The 27,541-nt window shown below is 44.3% G+C and overlaps 1 protein-coding gene across 1 annotated transcript in view; it reads left to right on the forward strand.

Annotated features, from left to right (window-relative positions):
* The window catches only part of LOC142465713 (solute carrier family 22 member 20-like), a 61,714-nt gene extending 41,513 nt beyond the window's left edge, over positions 1–20,201 (forward strand). Inside the window, exons 5-10 of the mRNA XM_075569932.1 lie at positions 4,901–5,024; positions 6,448–6,563; positions 8,506–8,720; positions 9,195–9,303; positions 9,388–9,591; positions 18,851–20,201. Coding sequence (XP_075426047.1) covers positions 4,901–5,024; positions 6,448–6,563; positions 8,506–8,720; positions 9,195–9,303; positions 9,388–9,591; positions 18,851–18,968 — 886 coding nt within the window. The 3' untranslated portion in view covers positions 18,969–20,201. The remainder of the gene's footprint in view (positions 1–4,900; positions 5,025–6,447; positions 6,564–8,505; positions 8,721–9,194; positions 9,304–9,387; positions 9,592–18,850) is intronic.
* Positions 20,202–27,541: the final 7,340 nt, after the last annotated feature.

A 27,541-nucleotide genomic window follows, 5' to 3' on the forward strand; every position in this document is an offset into this window, starting at 1 on the left:
CGTACGCTGTGGCTGTTTTGAGCACGTACGTTAAAAAATGGGCTCAAGGCCTTAGTGAATTGCGTCTCTGGCCTCACTTTTTAACGGACGTGCTTTTTTTTTATCCGGACACAAAAGCATTGAGCTTAGTGCATAGTATTCCTGAGGAAGAAACCCACTATTAGGAGTTTCGAAACATGTAGGAGGTCTTTTGGCATTACTGAGACACCGTAGCTGTGGAGAACAAGCGGTGACGTCACAGGAGGAGTTGATCGGCTGAACTCTGGGAGAAAGCAGCAAGCAGTGTGCAGCAAGTAGACACCCGAGCAGAAAAGGAGATCCTCTTCCATGGATTGACGCAATTTCACCTCGCAGCAAGCGGCCCCATATGCTGATAAGACCATTTCAATAACGCTTATGTCCTAGTCACTTTTGGTGAGTAGGTTTCCAATTTTACACCAAACGGAGCAAGTTTCAAGACATCTGGTTCCTATGCCAAGGCACCAATAGTTCTTTTTAGTATAATTCTTTTTAGTATAAATTTTTGCATTTTTAGTGTAATCAATTGTTTTATTTTATATGTTATACTGTATTTTATTATTGTATTAAAATTGCTCTCTTTATACATCCTAGTTGTCCCTGGGTAATACACTATTGCAGTGTGTATGCTTGTTTTCTCTTTTTCTCTTGAGGAATCCATCAAGAAAAGAACTTTGTCTACAATCACATTTAAACCATTCCTCAGCGCCACAGGAGATTACTATACCAAGACAAATTTCCCTAGCCAATTCCAATCTGGCTTTCACCTCAAACACTCCATCGTAACTACAGTACCCTGCTAAAAGTTTGCAATGAAATCCAGTGTTGAATGGAACTGGGACAACTCACTGGTGCAGTATGCCTAGATTTTGCAAAGGCTTTTGATACAGTTGATCATGTTATCCTGCTTAACAAACCCCAGAACTCTGGAATAGGGAAGCATGCTTTAAACTGGTTTCAGTCCTACCTATCAGGAAGATCCCAACATGTGTCCATCTCAGGCTCTAACTCCAACCCCCTGGATATCACCTGTGGTGTCCCGCAAGGCTCTGTTCTGGGGCCTCTACTCTTCTCAGTGTTCATCAAAGATCTTCCTCCAACTTGTAAGGAATCTTCAATACACATGTATGCAGATGACACGATATTATATGCACACAGACCTAACCTCCCCGACCTTGGACACATACTTCAATCTGACTTTTTTAGACTTGAAAATTAGATTTCCCAAAACAAACTGTTTTTAAACACTGACAAGGCTGTAACAATGGTATTTGGGACCAAGAATACATTTCTAAAGCTTCCAATGAATGAGCTCCAGATCCGAACCCACTCTAATACCATCCTAGCCCGTTACTCGTTTCAAATATTTGGGCATATGGTTTGACTCCCATTTAACATTTGGGTTGCACATTGACACCCTGATACCAATTATAGACTATGGGGACAATATAACACGTCAACCCAAACGCACCTTGACAAACTAGACACCCTCTATAACTCAATATTCCGCTTTGTTAGTCAATGTAACTACAACACACATCACTGCGAAATGCTCAAAGAACTAGATTGGTCATCACTTGAGTCTAGGCGCAAAGTTAATCTTTCCTGTCTTGCCTTCAAATACTTTCTGGGCAAGCTACCCGTCTATCTGAACAAGCTCCTCACCCATACCACATGCAGCACCTATCACCTGAGATCTGACTCCAAAAGACTGTTCATGGTCCCAAGGCTCAGCAAAGTATCCGGGCGCTCCTCCTTCTCTTACCGTGCACCCCAAAACTGGAACAACCTACCAGAGACTCTTACATCCACCACCAGTCTAAGTTCTTTCAAAACTAAAGCTGTCCCACATTTTAATCTGGTTTGTAACTTACATGCGCCTATAATATATATTATCTCTAACTGCATGCAATGTCTTGTATATAATGTATACCCTGTTCACTTATGTAACTATGTACTTGTAACCATGTATCTCTCATCTTAACTCTATACCCAGGACATACTTGGAAACGAGAGGTAACTCTCAATGTATTACTTCCTGGTAAAACATTTTAATAAATAAATTAATTAAAGTCTGTGTAATAGGAGGAGGTGAGAAGTATGTGTCCTTAATGTCTGTGTAATAGGAGGAGGTGAGAAGTATGTGTCCTTAATGTCTGTGTAATAGGAGGTGAAAGGTACGTGTCCCTGATATCTATGTATTAGGAGGGGGTGAAAGGCACGTGTCCCTGATGTCTCTGTATTAGAAGGGGGTGAAAGACACGTGTCCCTGATGTCTCTGTATTAGGAAGGGGTGAAAGGTACGTGTACCTGATGTCTCTGTATTAGGAAGGGGTGAGAGATACGTGTCCCTGATGTCTGTATATTAGGAGGTGGTGAGAGGTATGTGTCCCAGATGTCTGTATATTAGGAGGTGGTGAGAGATACGTGTCTCTGATGTCTGTATATTAGGAGGTGGTGAGAGGTATGTGTCCCTGATGTCTGTATATCAGGAGGGGGTGAGAGGTATGTGTCCCTGATGTCTGTATATCAGGAGGGGGTGAGAGGTACGTGTCCCTGATGTCTCTGTGTTAGGAGGGGGTGAGAGGTACAAGTCTCTGTATTAGGAGGTGAGTGGTATGTGTCCCTGGTGTCTCTGTATTAGGTATGTGTTCCTTATGTCTCTGTATTAGGAGGAGGTGAGTGGTATGTGCCCCTGGTGTCTCTGTATTAGGTATGTGTTCCTTATGTCTCTGTATTAGGAGGAGGTGAGTGGTATGTGTCCCTGGTGTCTCTGTATTAGGTATATGTCTCTGATGTCTGTGTATTAGGAGGGGGTGAGAGGTACGTGTCCCTGATGTCTGTATATCAGGAAGGGGTGAGAGGTATGTGTCCCTGATGTCTCTGTATTAGGAGGTGAGAGGTATGTGTCCCTGATGTCTGTATTAGGAGCAGGTAAGAGGTACGTGTCCCTGATGTCTTTGTATTAGGAGGTGAGAGGTATGTGTCCCTGATGTCTGTATTAGGAGGAGGTAAGAGGTATGTGTCCCTTATGTCTCTGTATTAGGTGAGAGGTATGTGTCCCTGATGTCTGTATTAGGAGGAGGTAAGAGGTACGTGTCCCTGATGTCTCTTTATTAGGAGGAGGTGAGAGGTACGTTTCCTTGATGTCTCTGTATTAGGAGGTGAGAGGTACGTGTCCCTGATGTCTTTGTATTAGGAGGAGGTGAGAGGTATGTGTCCCTGATGTCTGACTTAGGAGGCGAGAGGTAAGTATCCATGATGTCTGTGTATTAGGAGGAGGTGAGAGGCATGTGTCCCTGATGCCTGTGTATTAGGAGGGAGTGAGTGATATGTATGTGTCCCTGATGTGTGTATTAGGAGGGGGTGACAGGTATGTGTCCCTGATGTCTGTATTAAGAGGAGGTGAGAGGTATGTGTCCCTGATGTCTGTATTAAGAGGAGGTGAGAGGTATGTGTCCCTGATGTCTGTATTAAGAGGAGGTGAGAGGTATGTGTCCCGATGTCTGTATTAGGAGGGGGTGAGAGGTACATGTCCCTGATGTCTCTGTATTAGGAGGAGGTGAGAGGTACGTTTCCTTGATGTATCTGTATTAGGAGGGGGTGAGAGGTACGTGTCCCTGATGTCTGTATTAGGAGGAGGTGAGAGGTATGTGTCCCTGATGTCTGTATTAGGAGGGGGTGAGAGGTATGTGTCCCTGATGTCTGTATATTAGGAGGAGGTGAGAGATACGGATCCCTGATGTTTGTATTAGGAGGGGATGAGAGGTATGTGTCCCTGCTCTCTGTGTATTAGGAGGAGGTGAGAGGTACGTGTCCCTGATGTCTGTATTAGGAGGAGGTGAGAGGTAAGTGTCCCTGATGTCTGTATTAGGAGGGGGTGAGAGGTACATGTCCCTGATGTCTCAGTATTAGGAGGAGGTGAGAGGTACGTTTCCTTGATGTCTCTGTATTAGGAGGGGTGAGAGATATGTGTCCCTGATGTCTGACTTAGGAGGCGAGAGGTAAGTATCCATGATGTCTGTGTATTAGGAGGAGGTGAGAGGCATGTGTCCCTGATGCCTGTGTATTAGGAGGGAGTGAGTGATACGTATGTGTCCCTGATGTGTGTATTAAGAGGAGGTGAGAGGTATGTGTCCCTGATGTCTGTATTAAGAGGAGGTGAGAGGTATGTGTCCCTGATGTCTGTATTAAGAGGAGGTGAGAGGTATGTGTCCCGATGTCTGTATTAGGAGGGGGTGAGAGGTACATGTCCCTGATATCTCTGTATTAGGAGGAGGTGAGAGGTACGTTTCCTTGATGTATCTGTATTAGGAGGGGGTGAGAGGTACGTGTCCCTGATGTCTGTATTAGGAGGAGGTGAGAGGTATGTGTCCCTGATGTCTGTATTAGGAGGGGGTGAGAGGTATGTGTCCCTGATGTCTGTATATTAGGAGGAGGTGAGAGATACGGATCCCTGATGTTTGTATTAGGAGGGGATGAGAGGTATGTGTCCCTGCTCTCTGTGTATTAGGAGGAGGTGAGAGGTAAGTGTCCCTGATGTCTGTATTAGGAGGGGGTGAGAGGTACATGTCCCTGATGTCTCTGTATTAGGAGGAGGTGAGAGGTACGTTTCCTTGATGTCTCTGTATTAGGAGGGGTGAGAGATATGTGTCCCTGATGTCTGTATAATAGAAGGAGGTGAGAGATACGGGTCCCTGATGTTTGTATTAGGAGGGGATGAGAGGTATGTGTCCCTGCTCTCTGTGTATTAGGAGGAGGTGAGAGGTACGGGTCCCTGATGTCTGTATTAGGAGGTGAGAGGTACGTGTCCCTGATGTCTGTATTAGGAGGTGAGAGGTTGAGTTATGTATCCATGCCTCCCCTGCGTTCTCTCTGGAAGGTTTATCCCAGAGTCGGCGCGCTGGATGATAATGAGAGGCCGCTCCCGTGAGGCTCTGAGAAACCTGAAGAGGGTGGCTGCACTCAATGGGATGAGAGAGGTGGCGGAGAACCTGACTGAGGAGGTGAGTGTCACAATGGACACAACTATTATCAACATATTTATATTTTGAGTTTAGATTGAGTGTACAAGTTGAGCAAAATAAATTGTCATTTATTTCCTTACTAGACAGACACACGACAACCTTAGAATACACTTAATAAAAACACTTACTGAATAGGGCAATGGGATGGAATGTGCAGAAAGGTGCAAATCACCAGAAGATTGTCCTTTAAATTGCAGACTTTTTGCAAAGGCGCAAATTGCCAGCCCAATCCTTCTGTGAGTAGTGCAAATTTCTTTCTGGTCCGTTGGGGTCTGATAGATACCTCCAGCAATAACAGAGTCCTGGCGCAGAGTTAAGTTCTTGGTTCCGATGGTGATAAGACCCTTTGCGTCCCAGGGTTGTTGCTGCTCTTATCTGCTGTTAGAAGCGTGATGGAAATCCGCTCACATTGTAGAATGGAAAACGAAAGACAATGGGGATAGCCTGGGTGGCATGTGTATAGGGTTTGAGAGCCTATCTCCAACATACCCACCCAATCCCCCTACTTGCCCACAGTTTAGAAAGTGGGCACTCTAGGGATTTCCTGTTCACACAGAGCCTGTGCGACAATGCCACCTTGGCTACTTAGCATAGGTGCACTCCCCTCTTTACCTGGCTTCTCTCAGGCTGGGAGGGAAACTCAGGGTGTGGGCTAGCCCAGTTGGTCAACAGGATTTCCTATTTAGCATCCATCCTGGGTAATTCTCGCATTCTGACTCTGGGGCTTTCTTATGCAACACTTCCCTAGACTCCCAGGCATTGGCCCAGCATGGGATCTTTGAAGCTTGCATAAGAAAGTGGCCCAGTTCATAGGTGTCAAAACATTTGCTTCTTGTGTGCATTTTAATGACAGGAGAAAAAAAAACTTCATCCTGCTTGTCCCTTTTAAAACTTGCAGCCAAAAATACACTTTATTGAAAATACATGTTCCCCTTATCTCACAATTTTATTTTTCATATGTGTGTGCTTGGGATGTACTATACTGCAAGCACATGCAATCCTGCAAAATGGGGACATCAAGGGACAGAGGGAAAAATAAGACATGTACAGTGCATGAAAAATTAACCCCTACATCCCCAATACGAAATAGGGGTAACCAGCCGAGCACACTGCCTTTATTAATGCGCTGATTACCCCCATTTTTGCCACAGTGAGGAACCCATGTTACGTGTTACTTATGAGCGTGCGCTGTCAGCACGCGTGTTCCTGCATCTTCCTGCCTTTTATTCATCCTATGCTGTCGCTTCTCAAGAGAAGAGGAATTAAAAGTCGTTGTTTTCCATCTCTCACTTTCTGTCCATTTTCTCCCCCCATCCTAAATAGTTGTCCCTGTGGGTATCTCTCTGGGTAGGTGTTTGGCTATCACATGATAATTGCCCCTGTGGGGTATCTCCCTGGGTAGGTGGTGAACTCTCACATGAAGTATGAGAAAGCAAATGTGAAATCCACGTACACGCCACTGGATCTGTTCCGCACGCCAGAGATGCGCAGGCGGACTCTATGCTTCATGCTGGTGTGGTAAGAGAAGCTCTTTCTTCCTCACCGAGGTCGAAAGAACACACATCACACTACAACTGTATATTTTCTTTAGGTATCATGCAGTGACACCCAGTGGTCACTGTGTGTAATACACCTGTATATCCCTAAAGGTATCATGCAGTGACACCCAGTGGTCACTGTGTGTAATACACCTGTATATCCCTATGTGTACCATGCAGCGACACCTTGTGATCACCGTGTATTACACCTGTATATCCCTATGGGTATCAGACAGTGAAGGTGACACCCTGTGGTCATTGTCTGTATTACACCTGGATATTCTTATGGGTATCATGGATTGACGGTGACACCTTTTTGTCACTCTGTATTACAGGCGAAATATCAAGGAGTGCAGTAAAGCGGGAGATATATCCAGTAAAAACACAAAGACAGAAAAACACACAATGGTGTAATGCTGATTAATGACTTCCAGCTGGTATAATGCACTTCAAATAAATGTGCACTCACATGAAGTAAGGATAAGTGTCTGGCTCAATGCCCCAGGGGAAGACTCCTGTAATGGCTTTCTCTAGGAGCCAGGCAGCTGAGGGTTAAATCCCCTTCTTGCCCCACGTTGGTTAGCAGACCGTGTGAGACAAAAATAAATAGACACAATAGTGCAGGAGTGCATTCATCTCCCTGCGTTGTTTCTCTCGCCGGCACTTCGGCGTTCCTCAAGGACCCCTGACGAAGCAAACTCTGCGAAACGCGTAGAGTCCTGATTGCGAGCGATCTAACAAGGGAATCCCGACGGTCTACGTCATCATGTGTCGACGTGGACCCCGTGAGTTGAGGAACGCGGAAGTGCCGGTGAGAGAAACAACGCAGGGAGCTAACCGTGCACCAGCTCCGGTGCAGAAGCCTGCACACCCGCGGGACCCTCAACTCCAGCGGCGGATTTTACCCTTGAAGTGTATCGTACAAGTACATTAGTGACATCCTACACTATTTATTTTTGTCTCACATGGTCTGCTAACCAACGTGGGGCAAGAAGGGGTTTTAACCCTCAGCTGCCTGGCTCCTAGAGAGAGCCATTACAGGAGTCTTCCCCTGAGGCATTGAGCCAGACACTTATCCTTACTTCATGTGAGTGCACATTTATTTGAAGTGCATTATACCAGCTGGAAGTCATTATCAGCATTACAGCATTGTGTGTTTTTATGTCTTTGTATTTTTATTGTATGTATCTCCTGCTTTACTGCACTCCTTGATATCCCGCCCCATACTACTATTGAGGACCACGAGGGAAGGTCCAGTGAAGGCCGAGCTGCATAAAACTGGTTATTTTACCTTTTATTACATATTTCATTGCATTTTATTTGTTGTATTTTATTAACTATTCACGGTAATTCGCTTGTTGTATCTGGGCCACACTGCCACAGGAGCGCCAGGTGAAAATCTGTTTTCATCTGCACTCTGTATTACACCTGTATATCCCTATGGGTATCATGACGTGTCGGGGACACCCTGTGGTCACTGTGTGTATTACACCTGGATATCCCTATGAGTATCATGAAGTGCCGGGGACACCATGTGGTCACTGTGTGTATTACACCTGTATATCCCTATGGGTATCATGAAGTGCCGGGGACACCCTGTGGTCACTGTGTGTATTACACCTGCATATCCCTATGGGTATCATGGAGTGACGGTGACACACTATATGTATATCTTTATTTATATTGCACCATTTATGTACATAGATCTTCACAGCAGTAATACACGTGACATAATAATATAACACATAATGGGAATCAGCTCTTGAGACATAAAAGTAACATTAGTTAAAAAAAAAAAAAAGGCCCTGCCCCGAAGAGCTTACAATCTAAGTGGTAAGTAGGAAGAATGTAGAGTTCTGTGTGATCACTTTGTTTATTACAGCTTTATATTCCCAAGTTTTGCAAACCTTCCTCTCCCGCAGGTTTGCCCTTGGCTTTGCGTTTTTCGGTGTGGCTTTGGATCTGGACAACTTTGGAGTCAGTGTTTTTCTGGTACAGGTTCTGTTTGGTGCAATGGACATCCCAGCAAGGTTAATAACGGGACTGAGTATGAGCTACATTGGGCGTCGGGTAACCCAGTCTGTGTCCCTGATCTTAGCTGGGTTGCTAATTCTGACAAATATGTTTATATCTAAAGGTGAGTTGCAGGCTCCTTACTTATTGACAACGAGCTCTGGAGCCTCACTGCATTCCCCCCTCCCATCCCCCGAGCTCTGCAGCCTCACTGCATCCCCCCGAACTCCGCAGTCTCAGTGCATCCCCCGAAGCTCCGGAGCCTCACTGCATCCCACCGAGCTCTCCAGCCTCACTGTATCCCCCTGTGCTGCGCATCCTCACTGAACCCCCCGAGCTCCGCATCTTCACTGCACCCCCCTCCCCGAGCTCCATGGCCTCACTGCATCCCCCCGAGCTCTGCAGCCTCACTGCATCCCCCCGAGCTCCCCAGCCTCACTGCATCCCCCGAAATCTGCTGCCTCACTGCATCCCACTGAGCTCTAAGCTTCCCCCAGTTTTACAGCCTCACAAACTATCTTTTAATCCTACTAATATATCAATCAGAAAGATGATGTGCTAGTTAAATTAACAGTGAACAGCTCTCCCTTTTCTCCAGACATGAATACCTGGCGAATAGCACTTGCTACTGTTGGCAAAGGATGTCTGGCTGCAGCATTCACCTGTGTCTACCTCTACACAGAGGAACTCTTCCCCACTGTGATCAGGTGTGTACATAAACACGGGAGCATAGAGGCTGGTACCGTTAGGATAAGTTATATGGCATGTTACTCTCTTTGTTCCTCCTATAGACAGACGGGGCTGGGCTTCTTGTATATGAACGCTCGGATCGGTGCTATGGTGGCTCCCTTAGTGTTGATACTTAGAGAGTTCTCTCCCTTCCTGCCGCCTGTCTGTTTTGGAGCCACAGCTATACTGGCTGGATGCGTCACTCTGCTCCTCCCCGAGACCCACAACTACCCCCTGCCTGAGAGTGTGGAGGATGTGGAGGCCAGGTAATGAGATTCTCATGTGGAGCTGGAAGTGTCTGATGTGTTAGCCTGCGGGGCCATATGTCCCTTCTGTAAGAGAGACTTAGTAGACCTTAAGTCTATTTCATCCTGTCTTTCTTCAGTAGAAGGACAACATACATCCCTAATGTTTGTTTCACTGTGTACCCTGTAGTGGGATCCACTTTCTAAATGGGCCGGGCTCCCTTGTGTCTGTGTCACCATGTGATAGAAGGGACAGTCTTTGTGTGTGTGTAACCATGTTTCCCCCACCCGGTGGGAGATTTGTCCATTACTACAGTGTATGGTGCATATACCTGCTAGTAACAGGAGGGCTGAGTCATCTGCCAGTGGTAGTTTGGACACAGGACTAGGCGTCTGGGATTCATACCCCACAAATCTATTTAGCAGTGCAGCGCCTCCATCTGCCGTAGGCTCCAGGAACTGAAGGTGATCTTCCACGGTAGAACTATTACCTCTCCCCCCAGTAAGGTCACGCACCAGGCAGGTGGTATATAACAACAGGAACAGTTTATTGTCTTCTGTACAGCACAGTTACATGGCAGGCTTCTGCACGATGCAGTACTCTCAGCTCTCACTGAAGTATGGTCCCTGGACCGCCACTACAGGCCAAGGGCATCCACAGCCGCCCTAGCTCTTCCCCACCTCCCTAGCAGAGGCAGAGGTATGGTCCACACTCACTCTCCCCTGGAGGGAAGAGTACAACGGAAGGCCCCAATCTCAGGCTCCCAGTTGTGTAACTTGCCTTCCTTAGTGGGGGAAGGAACACCCTAAATTTGGGGCGGTACTGCCCTTAAGTACAGTCAGGAGGGGGGCACCAGGTCTGGCGCATGATTGTTTGTACACACAGGGTAACTGGGCGCTCTCTATATAATAAACTAATCACTTTTAGAAATGGAAAATTATATTACCAGTTAAGGGAACCCCGGTGTCTCCTTCTTCTTGGAAATACACACCTGGGGATCCCCCGTCTGCTGCTCAAACCCTTCCTGGGAGATATCCTTTTCTCCCACAATAGGAAACAAAAATAGAAAAACAAGAGAAACGCAGATCAACAGTGGAACAACAACAATATACAGGTAAGTGAGAAGCACTATACTAGTGGCTGTGAGTCAGAGAGGATAGAATAAGGTAAGTGTATTACTACAAATACTCACACGGGCCTGTGTGAGCAAAAGCCTCTCGGGGATTAACTCTGTAGAAGGTCTTTTCCTGGAGTCACACACTTTCCTCTTAGTTGCTGGTGGGCACACGGGTCCCCAGGATGTTCAGTTGCCCCCAGAGTGAAAGAAAGGAACCAAAAGTAGGTGTCAATATATACACTAATATAAACTAATAGGGGGATGATAGATAATCTCTGAGGAGACAATCGAAATATATATAAATATATATGAACAAATACTCACACGGGCAAGCGTGAGTTAAAACCCATAGGGGTTTAACTTTGAGGAGAATTAGTCCGCTCTTCGTTGTTCCAACAGCAAATGCTGTATACAGGTCCTCAATATCTCCAAGGATCCCCCTGGAATAGATGGTGTGTCCAAATAAGGTGAATAGTAGTTTAATAATAGTAATAAAAACTTTAAAACACATACAGTGAATCGGTGGGTGTATACAGTCTGTAAAGGTGCTCTCCTTGCTGGCAGCTCCTCTCCGGTTAAGTTGTTACAATCACGACAAGCTCCAACTTAAGGAGCTGCAATTCGGCTGAATATCTCCTTATCCAACCCCACCTGAGGAAGCTTGATGACGCAAGCGAAACGCGTTGCTCGATCCTGTAGCTGTTGATGTTTTTTGTCCATTGGAGGCTTCCGTAGTCAGGAAGTGAGGGGTGCGTTCCAGACACCATTGTGCGTTCCAGCGCTCCGGCGTGCTGCAGATGCCGGAGAGAAGGATCTGCCAGCAAGGAGAGCACCTTCACAGACTGTCTACACCCACCGATTCACTGTATGTGTTTTAAAGTTTTTATTACTATTATTAAACTACTATTCACCTTATTTGGACACACCATCTATTCCAGGGGGATCCTTGGAGATATTGAGGACCTGTATACAGCATTTGCTGTTGGAACAACGAAGAGTGGACTAATTCTCCTCAAAGTTAAACCCCTATGGGTTTTAACTCACACTGGCACGTGTGAGTATTTAATCATATATATATATATATATATATATATATATATATATATATATATATATATATATATATATATATATATATATATATATATATATATATACACATGTAGAGGTATCAGTACCGTGTTAGCCGAGCTTCAATAATCAAAAAATAAATAGATGATACCGTTCTGTGGCTAACGAAATTCTTTTATTTGTGCGAGCTTTCGAGATACACTGATCTCTTCTTCCGGCGATGTTACAATGAATGAAGCAAAAGGTATACTTAAAAACAGTGTCTCTTGGAATGTTATCTGTGCTGTTCCTTCCCCCCGGTGTGGATGTGTTTTATGGCTAGAGGTGTCAAAAGGTTACTGAAAGCAAGTGAAGAAAGAGTGTGTATGTGTATCAGTGTGAATAAAAATGAATGGAGAGCCCACAGTATATACAGTGCTTTACACAAGGTGTGTGTGGAGTGGGAGTGGATATAAATGGTGTGGGTGGGTGTGGAAATGTGAGAGTTTGTAGCACAACTAAAAGTGTGTGTGGATACTAAGTGGTCCCTAAACAGAGATCGAAATTTTATGAGTCATTACTGACACTAGTGAACTCTCGTCCCATGAGCGCTAAAGGCCATGTCTGTACATACTGTGCTATATGTATGCACACACAGCTGTCTCTCACACATACTAATACTCCTTGTTTTTCCATCCCTATGCACCAATAGGGACCACTTAGTATCCACACACACTTTTAGTTGTGCTACAAACTCTCACATTTCCACACCCACCCACACCATTTATATCCACTCCCACTCCACACACACCTTGTGTAAAGCACTGTATATACTGTGGGCTCTCCATTCATTTTTATTCACACTGATACACATACACACTCTTTCTTCACTTGCTTTCAGTAACCTTTTGACACCTCTAGCCATAAAACACATCCACACCGGGGGGAAGGAACAGCACAGATAACATTCCAAGAGACACTGTTTTTAAGTATACCTTTTGCTTCATTCATTGTAACATCGCCGGAAGAAGATATCAGTGTATCTCGAAAGCTCGCACAAATAAAAGCATTTCGTTAGCCACAGAACGGTATCATCTATTTATTTTTTGATTATATATATATATTTTTCCGATTGTCTCCTCAGAGATTATCTATCATCCCCCTATTAGTTTATATTAGTGTATATATTGACACCTACTTTTGGTTCCTTTCTTTCACTCAGGGGGCAACTGAACATCCTGGGGACCCGTGTGCCCAACAGCAACTAAGAGGAAAGTGTGTGACTCCAGGAAAAGACCTTCTACAGAGTTAAGCCCCGAGAGGCTTTTGCTCACACAGGCCCGTGTGAGTATTTGTAGTAATACACTTACCTTATTCTATCCTCTCTGACTCACAGCCACTAGTATAGTGCTTCTCACTTACCTGTATATTGTTGTTGTTCCACTGTTGATCTGCGCTCCCCTTGTTTTTCTATTCTGGCTCATGATTGGTCATGCCCAGTCCTGATGTCACTGCCACCCGCTGTCACTCAAGTGCAGCTCCAAGGAGGAGAAAAACTCCATAGCAACTACTGGCAACCTGATTGTACCAGAGTTCACTGCCAGCCCATGGGCAGAATAGTAGCCATCAGGTGGCATGGCTACACTTATCACTATACAGTATATGTGCACTGTGAAAAAATAAAGCAAATAAGATTGAAATTCCTTGCTCAAACCCTCTTGTAGGGACTGTCTTCCTTGGTCCCCTCGGATTCAAGATATCTTCAAAAATCCAGGGGGAGCATGGGAGAATATAAAAAGAAACACAACTACGGTAAGTGTAGTTGTAAGTGCAAAGTGACTTTACATTTGGTCTTGGCTCTTATGATATGCCTACTCACAATGTGTCAGGTAGTCTACTCACAACCTCAGGCAGTCTTGTTCTTTGGGAATCAGGAAGTTGGAAGTGTGTGACAGAAAAAGGGACCATTGTGCAGATCAAATATAAATAAATAAATATAAATAAATATAAATAAATAAAATATTTTAACTTGATAAATTAAGAGAGTAAAAAAAAGCGCTCTCACATGGTGTGCAATAATAAAATGCATGTAAACACTATTGTGTGTAAAACAGTTGACTGCGTGATTGTCTCACCGCCACCGCTTTGTCTAACTTCTTTGGTAGTGCCAGAACCAGGTCCCCGCTGTGCTATACACTTTCTCTAGCTGTCGGCATCTCCTCCGTGCCCTCATAGCTGATCCTGGAGTGTTTACAGGCAGTGGGTCTGTGCTGCAGATGTCTCTGTGTCCCGACACGTCACTTCCGGTTTGTCTGCGTCACATCTGGTTACGGATTACAGGCTGAATAACACGTCTGATAGAGCTAACACTTGGGGGCTAACACTCTACGCGTTTCGCTTTCCAAGAAGCTTCTTCAGGAGTGGGCCCCCTCCCGTTTCATGACTAGATATATATATAGTGGCATTAATCCGGATGTAATTAGGGATGAGGGAACATATCATGTTTTGTTAATTGTTTAAAAAGAAGATATGGATTTATGTTTTGTATCAAAAATATGCACTCCTTCTAAATATGAGCACTTTGAATTAATGAGAGAATTGTTATCTGTTTATGCTTTCTTCTTTCCATCATTTGCAACATATAAAAGTACAGGGGAACCATTCCGTGGGGGTTTATCGGATCTAATATCAATTTGGATATCCCATATACAGTATGCATGCATGGCTGAGAAAATAATTACCATATAGTAAATAGATCTATGAATAAAAACCTGATTTTAATATCTCTTTATACTGGAATAAGATGTCTTCAAAGTATTATTTAACTATTTTAGACTCACTCTAAAAATTTATTGGGCCTCATGCAGTAAGCAGCGATAAGCCACTTATCGCCAGCTTCTCACCAAAAAAGCCTACTGCGATTCAGTAAGCGCCGAGAAGCTGGGGATAAGAGCAAAAATCGACGGGTTTTTTTGGCCAAAAAAAAAAAATTTCGGCAGATGCGCGGCGATAAGCCACTTTTCGGCACTGATCAGTGGACCAGTGAAGGGAGGACTTTATTTAATCTATTGGCCAGTAGTTTGGAGAATATTTTTAAATCTGAATTTATTAAAGAAAATGGTCTGTAACTGTTACAGTCTGTGGGGTCTTTTCCTTCCTTATGGTTTAGTGCTATAGATGCTTGGAGCATATTGCTGGGGAAGTGGGAGTCTGTTAGTATAGAGTTAAACATAATTAGTAGGACAGGGGAGAGGATATGGGAGAATTTTTTATAATATATGTTCGAAAAGCCATCGGGTCCCGCAGCCTTAGCTGACTTAAGATCTTTGATAACCAGGAGAACTTCTATAAGTGTGAAGTTTTGGGCTAATTAGTTTTTTTTGTCTGGGGCAATTGTGGGGAGATTAGCTGATTCCAGGAAGTTCGTCAGCTGGGATGTCAAATGTTTACCTTGTTTAGTCTTGTTACCGTCGTACAATTTGGAGTAGAAGGCCTGAAATTCCCTAAATATCAGGGTCGGATTAGTGGAGAGATTGCCTGTTTTCTGTCTGATCTCGTGGATGTTGCGACCTGTTGGAGCGGGTGGGTCCAAGTCTAGCAGCCAACATTGTGTCAGGTTTATTTGATTTCTCAAAAAATGTAGCCTTCGTAAAGGTGAGGGATTTTTACGCACTAGCAGTGAGAAAGAGATTCAGCTCATCTTTGGCCTCGTTCACTTTAATTAGGTCCGCCGGCTGACCCCCTCTTTGATGTAATCTGGACAGCTCTTCCAATTTTAATCGAGCCCTCTTTATACTAGCCTTTTTCTGCCTACAGAAATGCTGATTAACTTTCCTCTTAGGGTAGCCTTATGGGCCTCCCAGAGGACAAAGGGGGATGATACACTGTCCGTGTTGGTTTTCAAAAAGAACACTACTGTAGTTCTTCTTCAAGTATTTTTTTGATGTCAGGGATTTTGAGCAAGGACTCATTGATTTTTCATTGGGCTGATTGTGGGATCATGTTAAGGTGAGAGCATCTGATTTCCACCGGGGCATGATCCGACAAGGCCGCAGCATGGATTCTTGAGTAGGCAAAGTGGGGTAATATTTTGGAGGAAATAAAAATATAATCTATAAGGGAGTGTGACCCGCGAGGAGGGGAGTAGGAAGAGAACTCTTTGCCTGTTGGATTGAGCTCTCTCCACACCCATCAGATGGAGCTCCTCCAGACCTTTGGTCAGGGCCCTTCGGTCCGCCTTTCTACTAAGGGTTAGGGGCCCAGTCTTGTCAGTAATTGGGTCCATGGCTAGGTCACCTCCCAGTATAATCCTAGCCCTGGCTGCTCTCCTTAAGATATTAAAGAATTTAGAGAGGAATTTGGCACTGGCTTCGTTATTGGTGTAGACATTGGCAAACATCAGATTGTGACCGTAGAGAGTCCCCGATAGGATTAAGTACTGGCCGTCACCATCTGATTTAGATTGAACATTTTTAAATGGGATCCTGTTATTAAATAGAATTGTGACCCCTCTTTTTTTACTGTGCAGCCAAGTGAAAAAACGGTGTGTATTGTTTATCAAAGAAGGAGGGGGTCCTATCTTTCTAAAAGTGTGGGGTGGGGGAAATAAAATGGAGCTTTTAGCGACAGATATGTCCTGTAGCTCAGGTACCCTTGCGTAAAAAAGTGGAAGTGGGATTCCAAAGGGTAAGTAGAGGGGCGTACACTTAAGTGCACCAACCTCTCGGGGAAACATGGCAAGTTACAAGGGCAGATCAAAGCATCCCGGCCGTGGTAGTGAACCACAAGTTCAATATTAAACAAAAATTACATCATCTTATAACCAAATAATGTAACAGTATTTACATTCGACCTATATAGCAGTCTTAAGGCCCTGATACGGGAGGAGATCTTCGAAGTTAGAAAAGACATTTCCTCGCTTGGGTAATAACCACCAACAGTCTCTCACCAAAGACTCAAAAATCCTTCACTCCAGGATGGCTGATATTGAAGCTCGCCAAGAAGATTCTGAGAATAGGGAGAGAAGGAATAATCTGAGGTTCAGGGGCTTACCGGAGGCTATCCAGGATCCTGAAACATTATTCTAAAATGGCTGACAGCCACTATCCCCGACCACGTGGACTCCATCCTATTGGACAGATGCCATAGGGCCCTCAGGCCAAAACCCCGTCCCGAGGATCCCCCAAGGGATGTGATTGCTAGATTTCACTATTTTAAAGTGAAAGAGGCATTTTTCGCAGCAGTGAGGGGAGCAAACAACCTAACATTTGAAAACATTACCCTCCAAGACTTCCAGGACATTTCTCCCGCCACCCTAGCAAAATGCAGAGGCCTGCAGCACATCACCACAGCCGTGAGGAACAAAGGGATTCGATACCGCTGGGCATTCCCGTTCAGGCTAGTGGTGGTGAGAAAGGGAACGGCACACTGCCTGAGAAGCCCAGAGGGCGGAGCGGCGTTCATGCGAGAATTGGGCCTGGAGACCGAGATCCCTGAGGAGACCCGAGAGAACTGGAGCGGCCCGAGACCAGAATGGAGCAGAGCGGGACCCTCATCGATCTCCGCCGCAACAGGAGAGACGTGCGGAGGCCTGGAGATCTATCTGGTTCTTTGGACTTACCGGCATCGATTTCCCCAACGCACCAAAAAACAGGTCACCCCCCCCCCTACACAGATCCGCCTCCATTTCTTTTTGTGTCCTCCAGGACAAGCATTTGCTGGTCTCAGGGAGGAGGGAGGTCCACACAGAACTCCAACACTCCGCAGGCGGGAGAGAAGAACAAACTGGATGAGACAGGGAAACTTTAGACGGAGGAGTCCTCGGGGCCTTGACCCCTTTGATGTGACCTCGCTGCTGATTTTGTTAAAAGCCAGATTCTCAACGGGACATGTTGGTGGTGTGGGTCGGACCGCGTGGTGCTGAGGGCCCGGGCACAGGCGCTCACTGCATGGGGCTGTCTTACCCCCCCTCTATCTGTCCCCCCCTTTGTATGTCCCCCTCTCTCTCCTCCCCCTCTCTCCCCCCACTCTCTCTCCCCCTCCCCCTCTCTCCCCCCTCTCTCTCTTCCCCCCTCTCTCGCTCCACCCTCCCTCTCTCTCACTCCCTCCCTCTCACCTTTGTGCTGCTGTAATAACCTGAAAGTCCCAAGTGTACCAAAATGTGACACATGCAGTGTAGAGTCCCATGGCTCTCACACACAGGCAAAATTGGGTCCAATATGTTTAGCTACCTCTAAAAGGTAGAGGACACAAATATAGGTATAGCTGAAAAGTATGGCTTGTTATGTGATGTTATAGCTGCCTTCGAAATCCACTTTGTGCTACTATCTCAGAGGAAGACTGAATCAGTGTACAGTATATGGTATATATGTTCCAATATAAATCCAGGACTTCTGATCATGTGTCCATATGTAATAAGGATTTCATAGTGTTGATTCCTGGCTATAAAACATATGTTGTCTTTATTTTTATTTCCTATCAATTTGGTGCTTTTATTTGTATTTGTGTAATTTTTAATTAATGCCACTATATATATCTAGTCATGAAAGGGGGGGGCACACTCCTGATGAAGCTTCTTGGAAAGCGAAACGCGTTGAGTGATAGCCCCCAAGACACTCTGCTCTATCAGATGCGTTATTCAGCCTGTAAGCTGCAACCGGATGTGACGCGGACAAACCGAAGTGACATATCGGGACACAAAGATGCTAGCAGCACAGACCCACTGCCTGTAAATATTCAATGATCAGCTGTGAGAGCACAGAGGAGCTGGGGAAAGTGTATGGCACAGCGGACAGTCTGGATAGGCCATGGCTCTCTTGTGTCTGTGTCACCATGTGATAGAAGGAACTGTCTGGATGGGCCATGGCTCCCTTGTGTCTGTGTCACCATGTGATAGAAGGGACAGTGTGGATGGGCCATGGCTCCCTTGTGTCTGTGTCACCATGTGATAGAAGGGACAGTGTGGATGGGCCATGGGATCCTCATGTATGGGTATCTGTTTTGCCCTGTGGGCAGGAGAACAGAACTGATGAATCCATACGTCCCATTTATCTCAGTCTATATACAGTATTTATGTGCACAGTTTTGTATGACACAATCTCTCTCTCTCTCAGAGCACGAAGAAAAGCATCTCACGGAGAGATCTCAAAAGAGGAAGTGGTCTTAATTATCTCTCCTCAGGCAGCCTGTACTGACAAAGTGGGACTGCAGGACCCCCCCACAGATCTTTAGAACACAGTTCCCCGCACCTGATCATCCTTCTTTCCAGTTACAGAATTGCATGGACTTCTGAAAAGTGTCCTCATGAAGAAAGCTGGATCTCGTACAGGGTGGTACATGATGTGGAAGTTGTGTTATATGTTTGAGCTGTTACCTCCGGCTACTACAATGTTTATATCAACCACCCAGCCTCCAATCACTGATTTTAGTGATCGAGCTCAAATTCTAAATTCATGACTTAGAATCATGGAGACTGGCAGGGTGCCTATTACACCCTGATGGACTCTGGCACTCTCCGGACGGTCGCCTGGCGGTCTCAGAGATCCTTTTACCCCACCTTGCTTGATCAAGCCATGGCATGTTTCGCTCTCGCAAATGGGGGAATTATTGGCGAGATTACAAAATGTTGGTATACTGCTCTGGTGCAGCAATATTGTAAAATATGCCCAATTTGTCAGGTACACGAGGTGGCCCACCGTGGCGACCATTTGTAAACTTGCAAATTGATTTTATACAAATGCCTTAATGTTGTAAATATGAATGTTTTTGTTGTACTGGACATTTTCTCTGTCCGGATTGAAGCCTATCCGTGCATATATGCGGACACAATTACTGTATGCAAAAGACTTTTAAGAGATTTAATCACAAGTGATATATAATTATATACCTATATATTATCTATATTAATTAGGACAGCAATCAATATATAATCAATATATAGATTCAGCACTAAATAGGTTAACATGTTTTAAGTTGTTTTTCTTATAAGGAATCTTATGGGCAGTATGAAACTAATGGTATACAATGTTATTAGTATCAGGGGTGACATGAAACCAAGTGACATGATGTATGTATATTATTGATAAGACTTGCTTTGCCCTTCTTTACCACACATTGTATTTTGCTGATGCTATGTTCCCTAACTCATATTGTGACAGGTATGACCTGTTCTTGGCCGTGTCTGTTTTTCTAGTATTCAGAATCCAATGTTCCCAGGATTCCTGTCTGTGTCTAATCTTTTTGAGAAACAAGTATGTTTAGTTATCAAAAGTGAGTTAGCTAAGACAAGTGATTTATATCTCTTTGTCCAGAGTATAAAGAGTCACTGTAGTTAAGCATAAGACACTACCTTCTACCTTCTTAGATACTGAAGACTAATAGAAGTATCTTGTATATGCTGTATCCTTGCTACATAAAACGCTGAGCTGATTGAAGAAATAAAGACTGCTGATTTTGAACTGGAAACCTGATTCCTGAGTATTATATAGAAAGGGGTTTTCTAACATAATGGTCTAGAATGCAGTCACGGACTAACAGCTAAAGGTTGGTGACTTAACATGTCTCTCAAAAGGAGAGTGGGTTTCTCTATACTTTAACCCAAGCTGTCAACTTTGTCCGAGCCGATCCGGAATTGAAAGACTTCAAGGATATTGGTTCCAGTTCAGGAGGAAAAATTTGTTAACCGTGAAGATAAAGAAAGGACGTCCATGATTGTAAGAAGTATTAAGACCAAGAACAGAGACAGGATCAGCACCCAAGTCACCTGGTTACTTCACTTGATGGGCCCAGAGAAAGGCGGTTGTCTCTGAGGAAGGATGCAGGAAAAGGGTGATATAGAGAAGAGTTTGCACCTCTACTTCTGACCCCCTGTAATGGTACGTTATTTGTTACTTACATATTGAAAGAAGGTAGTCACGATAATCAAATACAAAGGTTTTTTTTTTCGCCCATACAGTATATTGATTGTCGTTTAAAAATGGACTGGCTTAAGAAAAAGCCTCCAAATATTCATTGGATACCAACATCTCGGGGGGCTATTTGGGAAGATTATATGTTGTTTGTCCTAGACGGATTTAACGAAGTAGACGGGAGGACGTTTGAAATGTTTAAAGATGAAAATAAATTTACAACTGATAAAGATAAAAGAAAGTTTGAGCTCATGAACAAGCTGGTCTTGATACATGAGGAAGAAATGATAATAGTTAAATGTCAGGATAGGACATGTGAAATAGACCTAAATTGTAAGCAATGTCCAGTGTAAGGATTAAAAAAAAGTATTATAAAATTCCTAGAACTGTATCAGGAAAACAATATGTAACCCATCTACCCCCACCCCCCCCCCCCCCCCCGGTCACAGATCAGACCCCTAGGGTGTACGGTGATCTGGCTACATGTGTCTTGGTGGTGCATACCTTTGAGGAACAGGAGGGCCTGAGTCTCCCGCGATGGTATGGGGGACAACAGGGACAGGTTTCTGGGGTTCTTGCCTTCATTTCTTAGTGGTGATACAGCGCCTCCATCTCTGGCAAGCCCAATCAGGGTAGGGTGAAATCCTTCCAGAGAACCCCTCGATGGGGCGAGAGATTTCAGTCTCACTCAAGTCTTTTATAAAACAGCAGCAGCTTCTTTATTGTACACAGCAGCACACAGCAGCAACAGTCAGGTACAGCAGGTTCTCTCCAGACTGTACCTCTTCAGGATGGGCTGTCTGGGACTCTCACTGTTCCCTGCCACCACCCCAAGTCACAGGCACCCAGGGTGGGGACAGCTCTTCCCTCACCCCCTAAGCAGGGTGAGGGGCATTGGTCCACCACAGTTCTATAAGCTCTACTCAGGGCCTGCCTGAGCTCCTCCAATGTAACACACTAATCCTCTGCAACTCATTACTCAGAACTGACACACCTAAATTGACTGTGTACTGCCCTTTATGACTTTGGCAGGCCCCTCCCCTATGTCTCTTGCCTTAGACACAGAGTCAGGTGGCCTACCTCCCCCACTCAGGGCAGGGCTTGAAGCGGGGGAAACCCATGATAACTACTGACAGGGCTTACACCAGTAGGAGGATAGACGTATAGCCCATTTTCTTACCAGGGCTACAAATATAAAGAGTGTGCTTTGGGGAAAGAAAAGCAGGAGAAGAGATTAGCAGAGATATAAAAAGGAATTGCAAGGAAAATGATGGATAGGGATTGATACTGAACTGAAATTAATTCAGCTCTCTCACTCTTGTAGATGTCTGCAACTCACTGCAGCAGCCCCCACCTTTTTTTCACTGAACGTTAGTCTGGGCCCCCGATGGTGACGGCGGCGCGCGCACTGCACACCAATCACTCACCTCAACAGTGGCAGGCCCAGTGTCTTCTTGCGTGTTGGCTCACGCAGTGTGGTGGCGCATCAGCCAGCAGGGGATACAACACGATTGTGTTCCCGTACGGCGACGCGGTAACGTGGTGCGCTGGGAGCCAATACGAGGGCAGATAGCTCGGACCAATGGGAGCGCAGCTACTGTTGACCAATGGCCACGCCACCCATCATGGCCACGCCCCCTCATTTTGACCACACACCCCATGCCTCCCATCGCTCCCTACAGACTGCAGATCGCGATTTTAAGCTGTCCGCGTGCCGCCAGGACACCAGGCGCGCGTGCAACAGCCTCCAATGGGTACTTAGCCTTACATTGAAAGCTACACAGGAATTTGAACAGTTCACACACATGCAAGTTCACATTAACCCAGGAAGAAGTTATCTAGAATTCTAAAGAAGTTGTTCCCAATTCGTTTTAAAGAAATTAATGCACATTATGAAAGTTTTCAGATTAGTTATAACTATAAAAATGAAAAAGGACATTCTTATTAAATTAGTTTTTTTTGTGTGCAGGAATAAGAATCAGGCTGTTTTGTTTTTGTTTTCAACATGTTTGTAGATAAGTACTATTGTTCAGTATAGATTGTGGTATCAGTGACAAGGTATAATTTTTTAAGATCATACTGTATGTAATTATTTGGCTACGGATCAGAAATTTATGATTTCTGGTTACATAGTAGATGAGGTTGAAAAAAGACGTACGTCCATCAAGTTCAACCTATGATAAATTTATGGCTGTCATATAATTTCTATGTTCTGTTTTGAAAAAGGGGACATCCTTTTAAATGTTTTTTTTTTTGTTTTAGAAAGATTATAGCAATTGTTATATGTCATGGAGTGAATGTTTTTATGTCAATGTGATGGCGCAGCCTGTAGGCGAGGTCATATAAGAGTCCACGAGCTGTATTTCAGGGTAGAGTCCAAACAGGAAAAGCCGGTGCACAGCCAGAAAAAGCAACGCTGGACGTGGTGACCAATTAGAGCATTTATTGGTTAAAAGACATCAAGGTAGAATCCTAACAGCTCCTCTAATGTGTTTCACGCACAGGGCGCTTTGTCAAAGAGCGCCCTGTGCGTGAAACGCGTTAGAGGATCTGTCAGGACTTTAGCTTGATGTCTTTTAACCAATAAATGCTTTAATTGGCCACCACGTCCAGCGTTGCTTTTTCTGGCTGTGCACTGGCTTTTCCTGTTGTCAAGGGGGAGACTCGTGGAGCGGGTAGGACCTCGGTGGCCGGAACAGTGGGGAGCAGGCAATGAGAGTTGGGGTCACGGGCTGATGTCGGTGGCAAGCGGCTAGCAGGAACGTCGGGGTCACAAGCAGGGTTTGGCAACAGGAGGGCAGGAGCAGAACAGGGGAGCAGGGGCTAAGACTATGGCGCAGAGACTTAGTCTAGGGAACAGGGACTGAGAGCAGGGAACAAACAGGGACAAGCCAGATTACCAGCAAGGGCCTTTAATAATAGGTACAGGACTCAAAACACAGAACAGGTACAGGAACAGAAGCTGCAGCAGAAGCATGGGCATAAGGATAATTACACAAAACAGAGACAAGGAGAAACAGGAAACTATAAGGACAGAGGACAGGAGCAACAAGAGACAGACAGACAGAGGAACCCCAGAGCAGACCGAAAGCAGCAGCACACCCAGTGGATAGAGACAGGAACTATGAATAGGAGCAGGATGTCTGGGAGACCCTGACATTACTCCCCCCTCTCAAGAGCGTTCTCCGAATGATCCTCCAGGCTCTTCCCGGAGGCCTTAATGAAAGGCAGACTCAGGGTGACCCACCTTTGGTGGTTTGTTGACGGGCAAAACACTTGTCCCCACCACGACGACGCAGGAACTAGCAACCGGTACGTCGGGCACTTCAAGGAACTTCCAGATGAGTGCGTCCAACTTAAATGCAGGGGCATGGACATCAGTAACACGGGCACCAGGAATGGGCGCCCAGGCTCTCCACATAAGTCAGGTGTGTGAGGGATAATCCCTAATTGGGTGCTCCAATACCGGTGGTGCTGTGGAAAATCAAATCCTAATAGTATTTAATGTGAGCAGGATCCAAATCCCCTTATAAATATTAACACAGTCGTATGTCACACAGTGACCCATATTGATACGTAACAGGTGTAGCCCAACAATCTGTTATAAAGGTAATGCGTGGTAGGGAGCTCCAAAATATCAGGAAAATAAGACCTCTGACCTGTCCGGTGAGTATCTACTCTTGTTCGGTGGTCCCTCTCGGGGTGGGTCTTCAATGATCCCGTGGCTCCATTAACTCTCCACACTAGGGCATCCTGTACAGTTAAAACATACTCACACTACCGGCATAGTTCCTTCTCCGGTGTGTATATTTGTTGGGGGTGGACCCTGCTCAGTCGCGTGCTTCCGTCCCAAGCAGTGAAGACAATCGCGAGGCAGGGATGTAGGAGTAAGCACCGCAGTCGGAATCAGGCTGGAGGCAGGTGCATCACGAAAAAACTTTATTGCGGCATGTAAGCCAAAAGGTTAAAAACGCATGAGGAGAATCCTTTGACGTGTTTTGTCCACAAGGGGACTTTATCAAAGAGTGATTCTAGATCACAGTACAACGCTATATATAGCCCCCTCACTCGCGCGCAGGTGCATCGCAGCTCCCCTCTAATCCTGTATAACAGCTGGTGTAAGCCGACACCAGTCCTATCCAAAGGGAGAGCGTCGCGCACCTGCGCACTGCGGGTAAGCCCCTAGCACCTCCCTAATGTCTGTGTTCTATACACTCTATTAACCTCTTCATGAGCTCTATAATCTCTAATGTAATGTCCCTGATGCTATGGACACTCGCAGACTAATAAAGGTATACAAGGTGAAGCAGCCTTATGTTTGACACATCATCATATAGCAACATTCTATTATAAATAGTATGTCCGATCTTCCTATACAAACTGAATCAGATGCCTAACATACAGTATAACACTTTCAAAAATTAACCAAGACAGAATACATACAACAAACATATATATATATATGTTTGTTGTATGTATTCTGTCTTGGTTAATTTTTTAAAGTGTTATACTGTATGTTAGGCATCTGATATATATATATATATATATATATATATATATATATATATATATATATTCATAATGATAATACAAATGAAAAAAGATAAAATCATAGATACATATACAGTATATATACATACATATATACAGAGAAAAATAAAACTAATCCATTTAAAAAATATATATATATTTTAAATAATAATATTAAACATATAAAACATGAAATCACAAAAAATACATATTTTCTTCTAGATCTCAACACAACAAAATTAATTTTAACAAAATGACCTATAATAAATAATAAATAACCTGAACATCAATGCATAAAAGATGGATCATGATGATAAACTCAAAATGTAATCAAACATCAAAACATAACCTATAAAAACAAAAAACATCTCCTATGCAGAAAAAAGAAAAAAATAGAAAAATGAAAAATGTGATACAAATAAAGAACGAAGTTAATGAAGATATATATACATAATAACTATATATTACATAATAGAACTATACAATATAATCTATGTGTTTAATAAATGATCTCTCTGGATAATCTATTTAGCTTAAAATAGAAAGAGGAAAAAGCATAGCTGAATCTATATCATACAAATCACAATGTGCTCTGATATTTATTTATTTATAAAATGTTTTACCAGGAAGTAATACATTGAGAGTTACCTCTCGTTTTCAAGTATGTCCTGGGCACAGAGTAAAACAAATAATACATGGTTACAAGTACAGTTACATAAATGAACAAGGTATACATTATATACAAGACATTGCGTGCACAGTTAAAGAAAATATATATTATGAGCGTATGAAACAGTTACAGACCAGATTAAAGTGTGAGACAGCCTTAGATTTGAAAGAACTTAAGCTGGTGGTGGATATGAGAGTCTCTGGTAGGTTGTTCCAGTTTTGGGGTGCACGGAAGGAGAAGGAGGAACGTCCGGATACTTTGTTGAGCCTTGGGACCATGAATAGTCTTTTGGAGTCTGATCTCAGGTGATAGGTGCTGCATGTGGTAGGGGTGAGGAGCTTGTTCAGGTAGCTGGGTAGCTTGCCCAGAAAGTATTTGAGGGTGAGACAGGAAAGGTGAACTTTGCGCCTAGACTCTAGTGATGACCAATCTAATTCTTTGAGCATTTCGCAGTGATGTGTGTTGTAGTTGCATTGGAGAACAAAACGACAAATTGAATTGTAGAGGGTGTCAAGTTTGCTAAGGTGGGTTTGAAGAGCCGAGCCATATACTATGTCTCCATAGTCAATAATTGGCATTAGCATCTGCTGTGCAATACGCTTTCTGACCAGGAGACTTAGGGAGGATTTGTTCCTGTAAAGTACCCCTAGTTTGGCATAGGTCTTGGTTGTCAGGGTATCAATGTGCATCCCGAATGTTAAGTGGGAGTCAAACCATAAGCCCAGGTATTTAAAACTAGTGACAGGTGTTAGGCTGGTGTTAGCGTTGGTTCTAATCAGGAGCTCAGTCACTGGAAGCTTTACAAATTTAGTCTTGGTCCCAAATACCATTGTTACAGTCTTGTCAGTGTTTAAAAACAGTTTGTTTTGGGAAATCCAGTTTTTGAGTCTCAAAAAGTCAGACTGAAGTATGTGTTGAAGGTCAGAGAGGCTATGGCTGTGTGCATATAGGATTGTGTCATCTGCATACATGTGTATTGAGGCTTCCTTACAAGCTGTGGGAAGATCATTAATGAACACTGAGAAGAGTAGGGGCCCCAGAACAGAGCCTTGCGGGACACCACAGGTGATATCCAGGGGGTTGGAGTTAGAGCCTGAGATGGACACATGTTGGGATCTTAATGATAGGTAGGACTGAAACCAGTTTAAAGCATGTTTCCCTATTCCAGAGCTCTGGAGTTTGTTAAGCAGGATAACATGATCAACTGTGTCAAAAGCCTTTGCAAAATCTAGGAATACTGCACCAGTGAGTTGTCCCCGTTCCATTACACACTGGATTTCATTGCAAACTTTTAGCAGGGTAGTTACGGTGGAGTGTTTGGGACGAAACCCAGACTGGAATTGGCTAGGGAAATTTGTCTTGGTGTAGAAATCGCTTTATTGGGAGTGGACACATTTTTCCATTACTTTGGATAGAATTGGGAGAAGTGAGATTGGCCTGGAGTTTGAGACAGTGTTTTTGTCCCCACTTTTGAAGATTGGGACAGCTCTGGCAGTTTTCCAGGTCTTAGGGATATGGCCTGCAGACAGGATAGAGTTGACTATGGACGCAATTGGTTTGGCAATGGCTGGGGCACCAAGTCGTAGGAACCTAGATTGTAGTAAGTCGGGTCCACATTGGCTGCTTAGTTTTAGTTTGAGGAGCGCTTGTGTAATCTCCTCTTCAGATACTGGGCTAAATTGAAAATTGTGGGCAGT

Source organism: Ascaphus truei, chromosome 14 (assembly GCF_040206685.1).
Source record: "Ascaphus truei isolate aAscTru1 chromosome 14, aAscTru1.hap1, whole genome shotgun sequence".
NCBI lineage: Eukaryota > Metazoa > Chordata > Amphibia > Anura > Ascaphidae > Ascaphus > Ascaphus truei.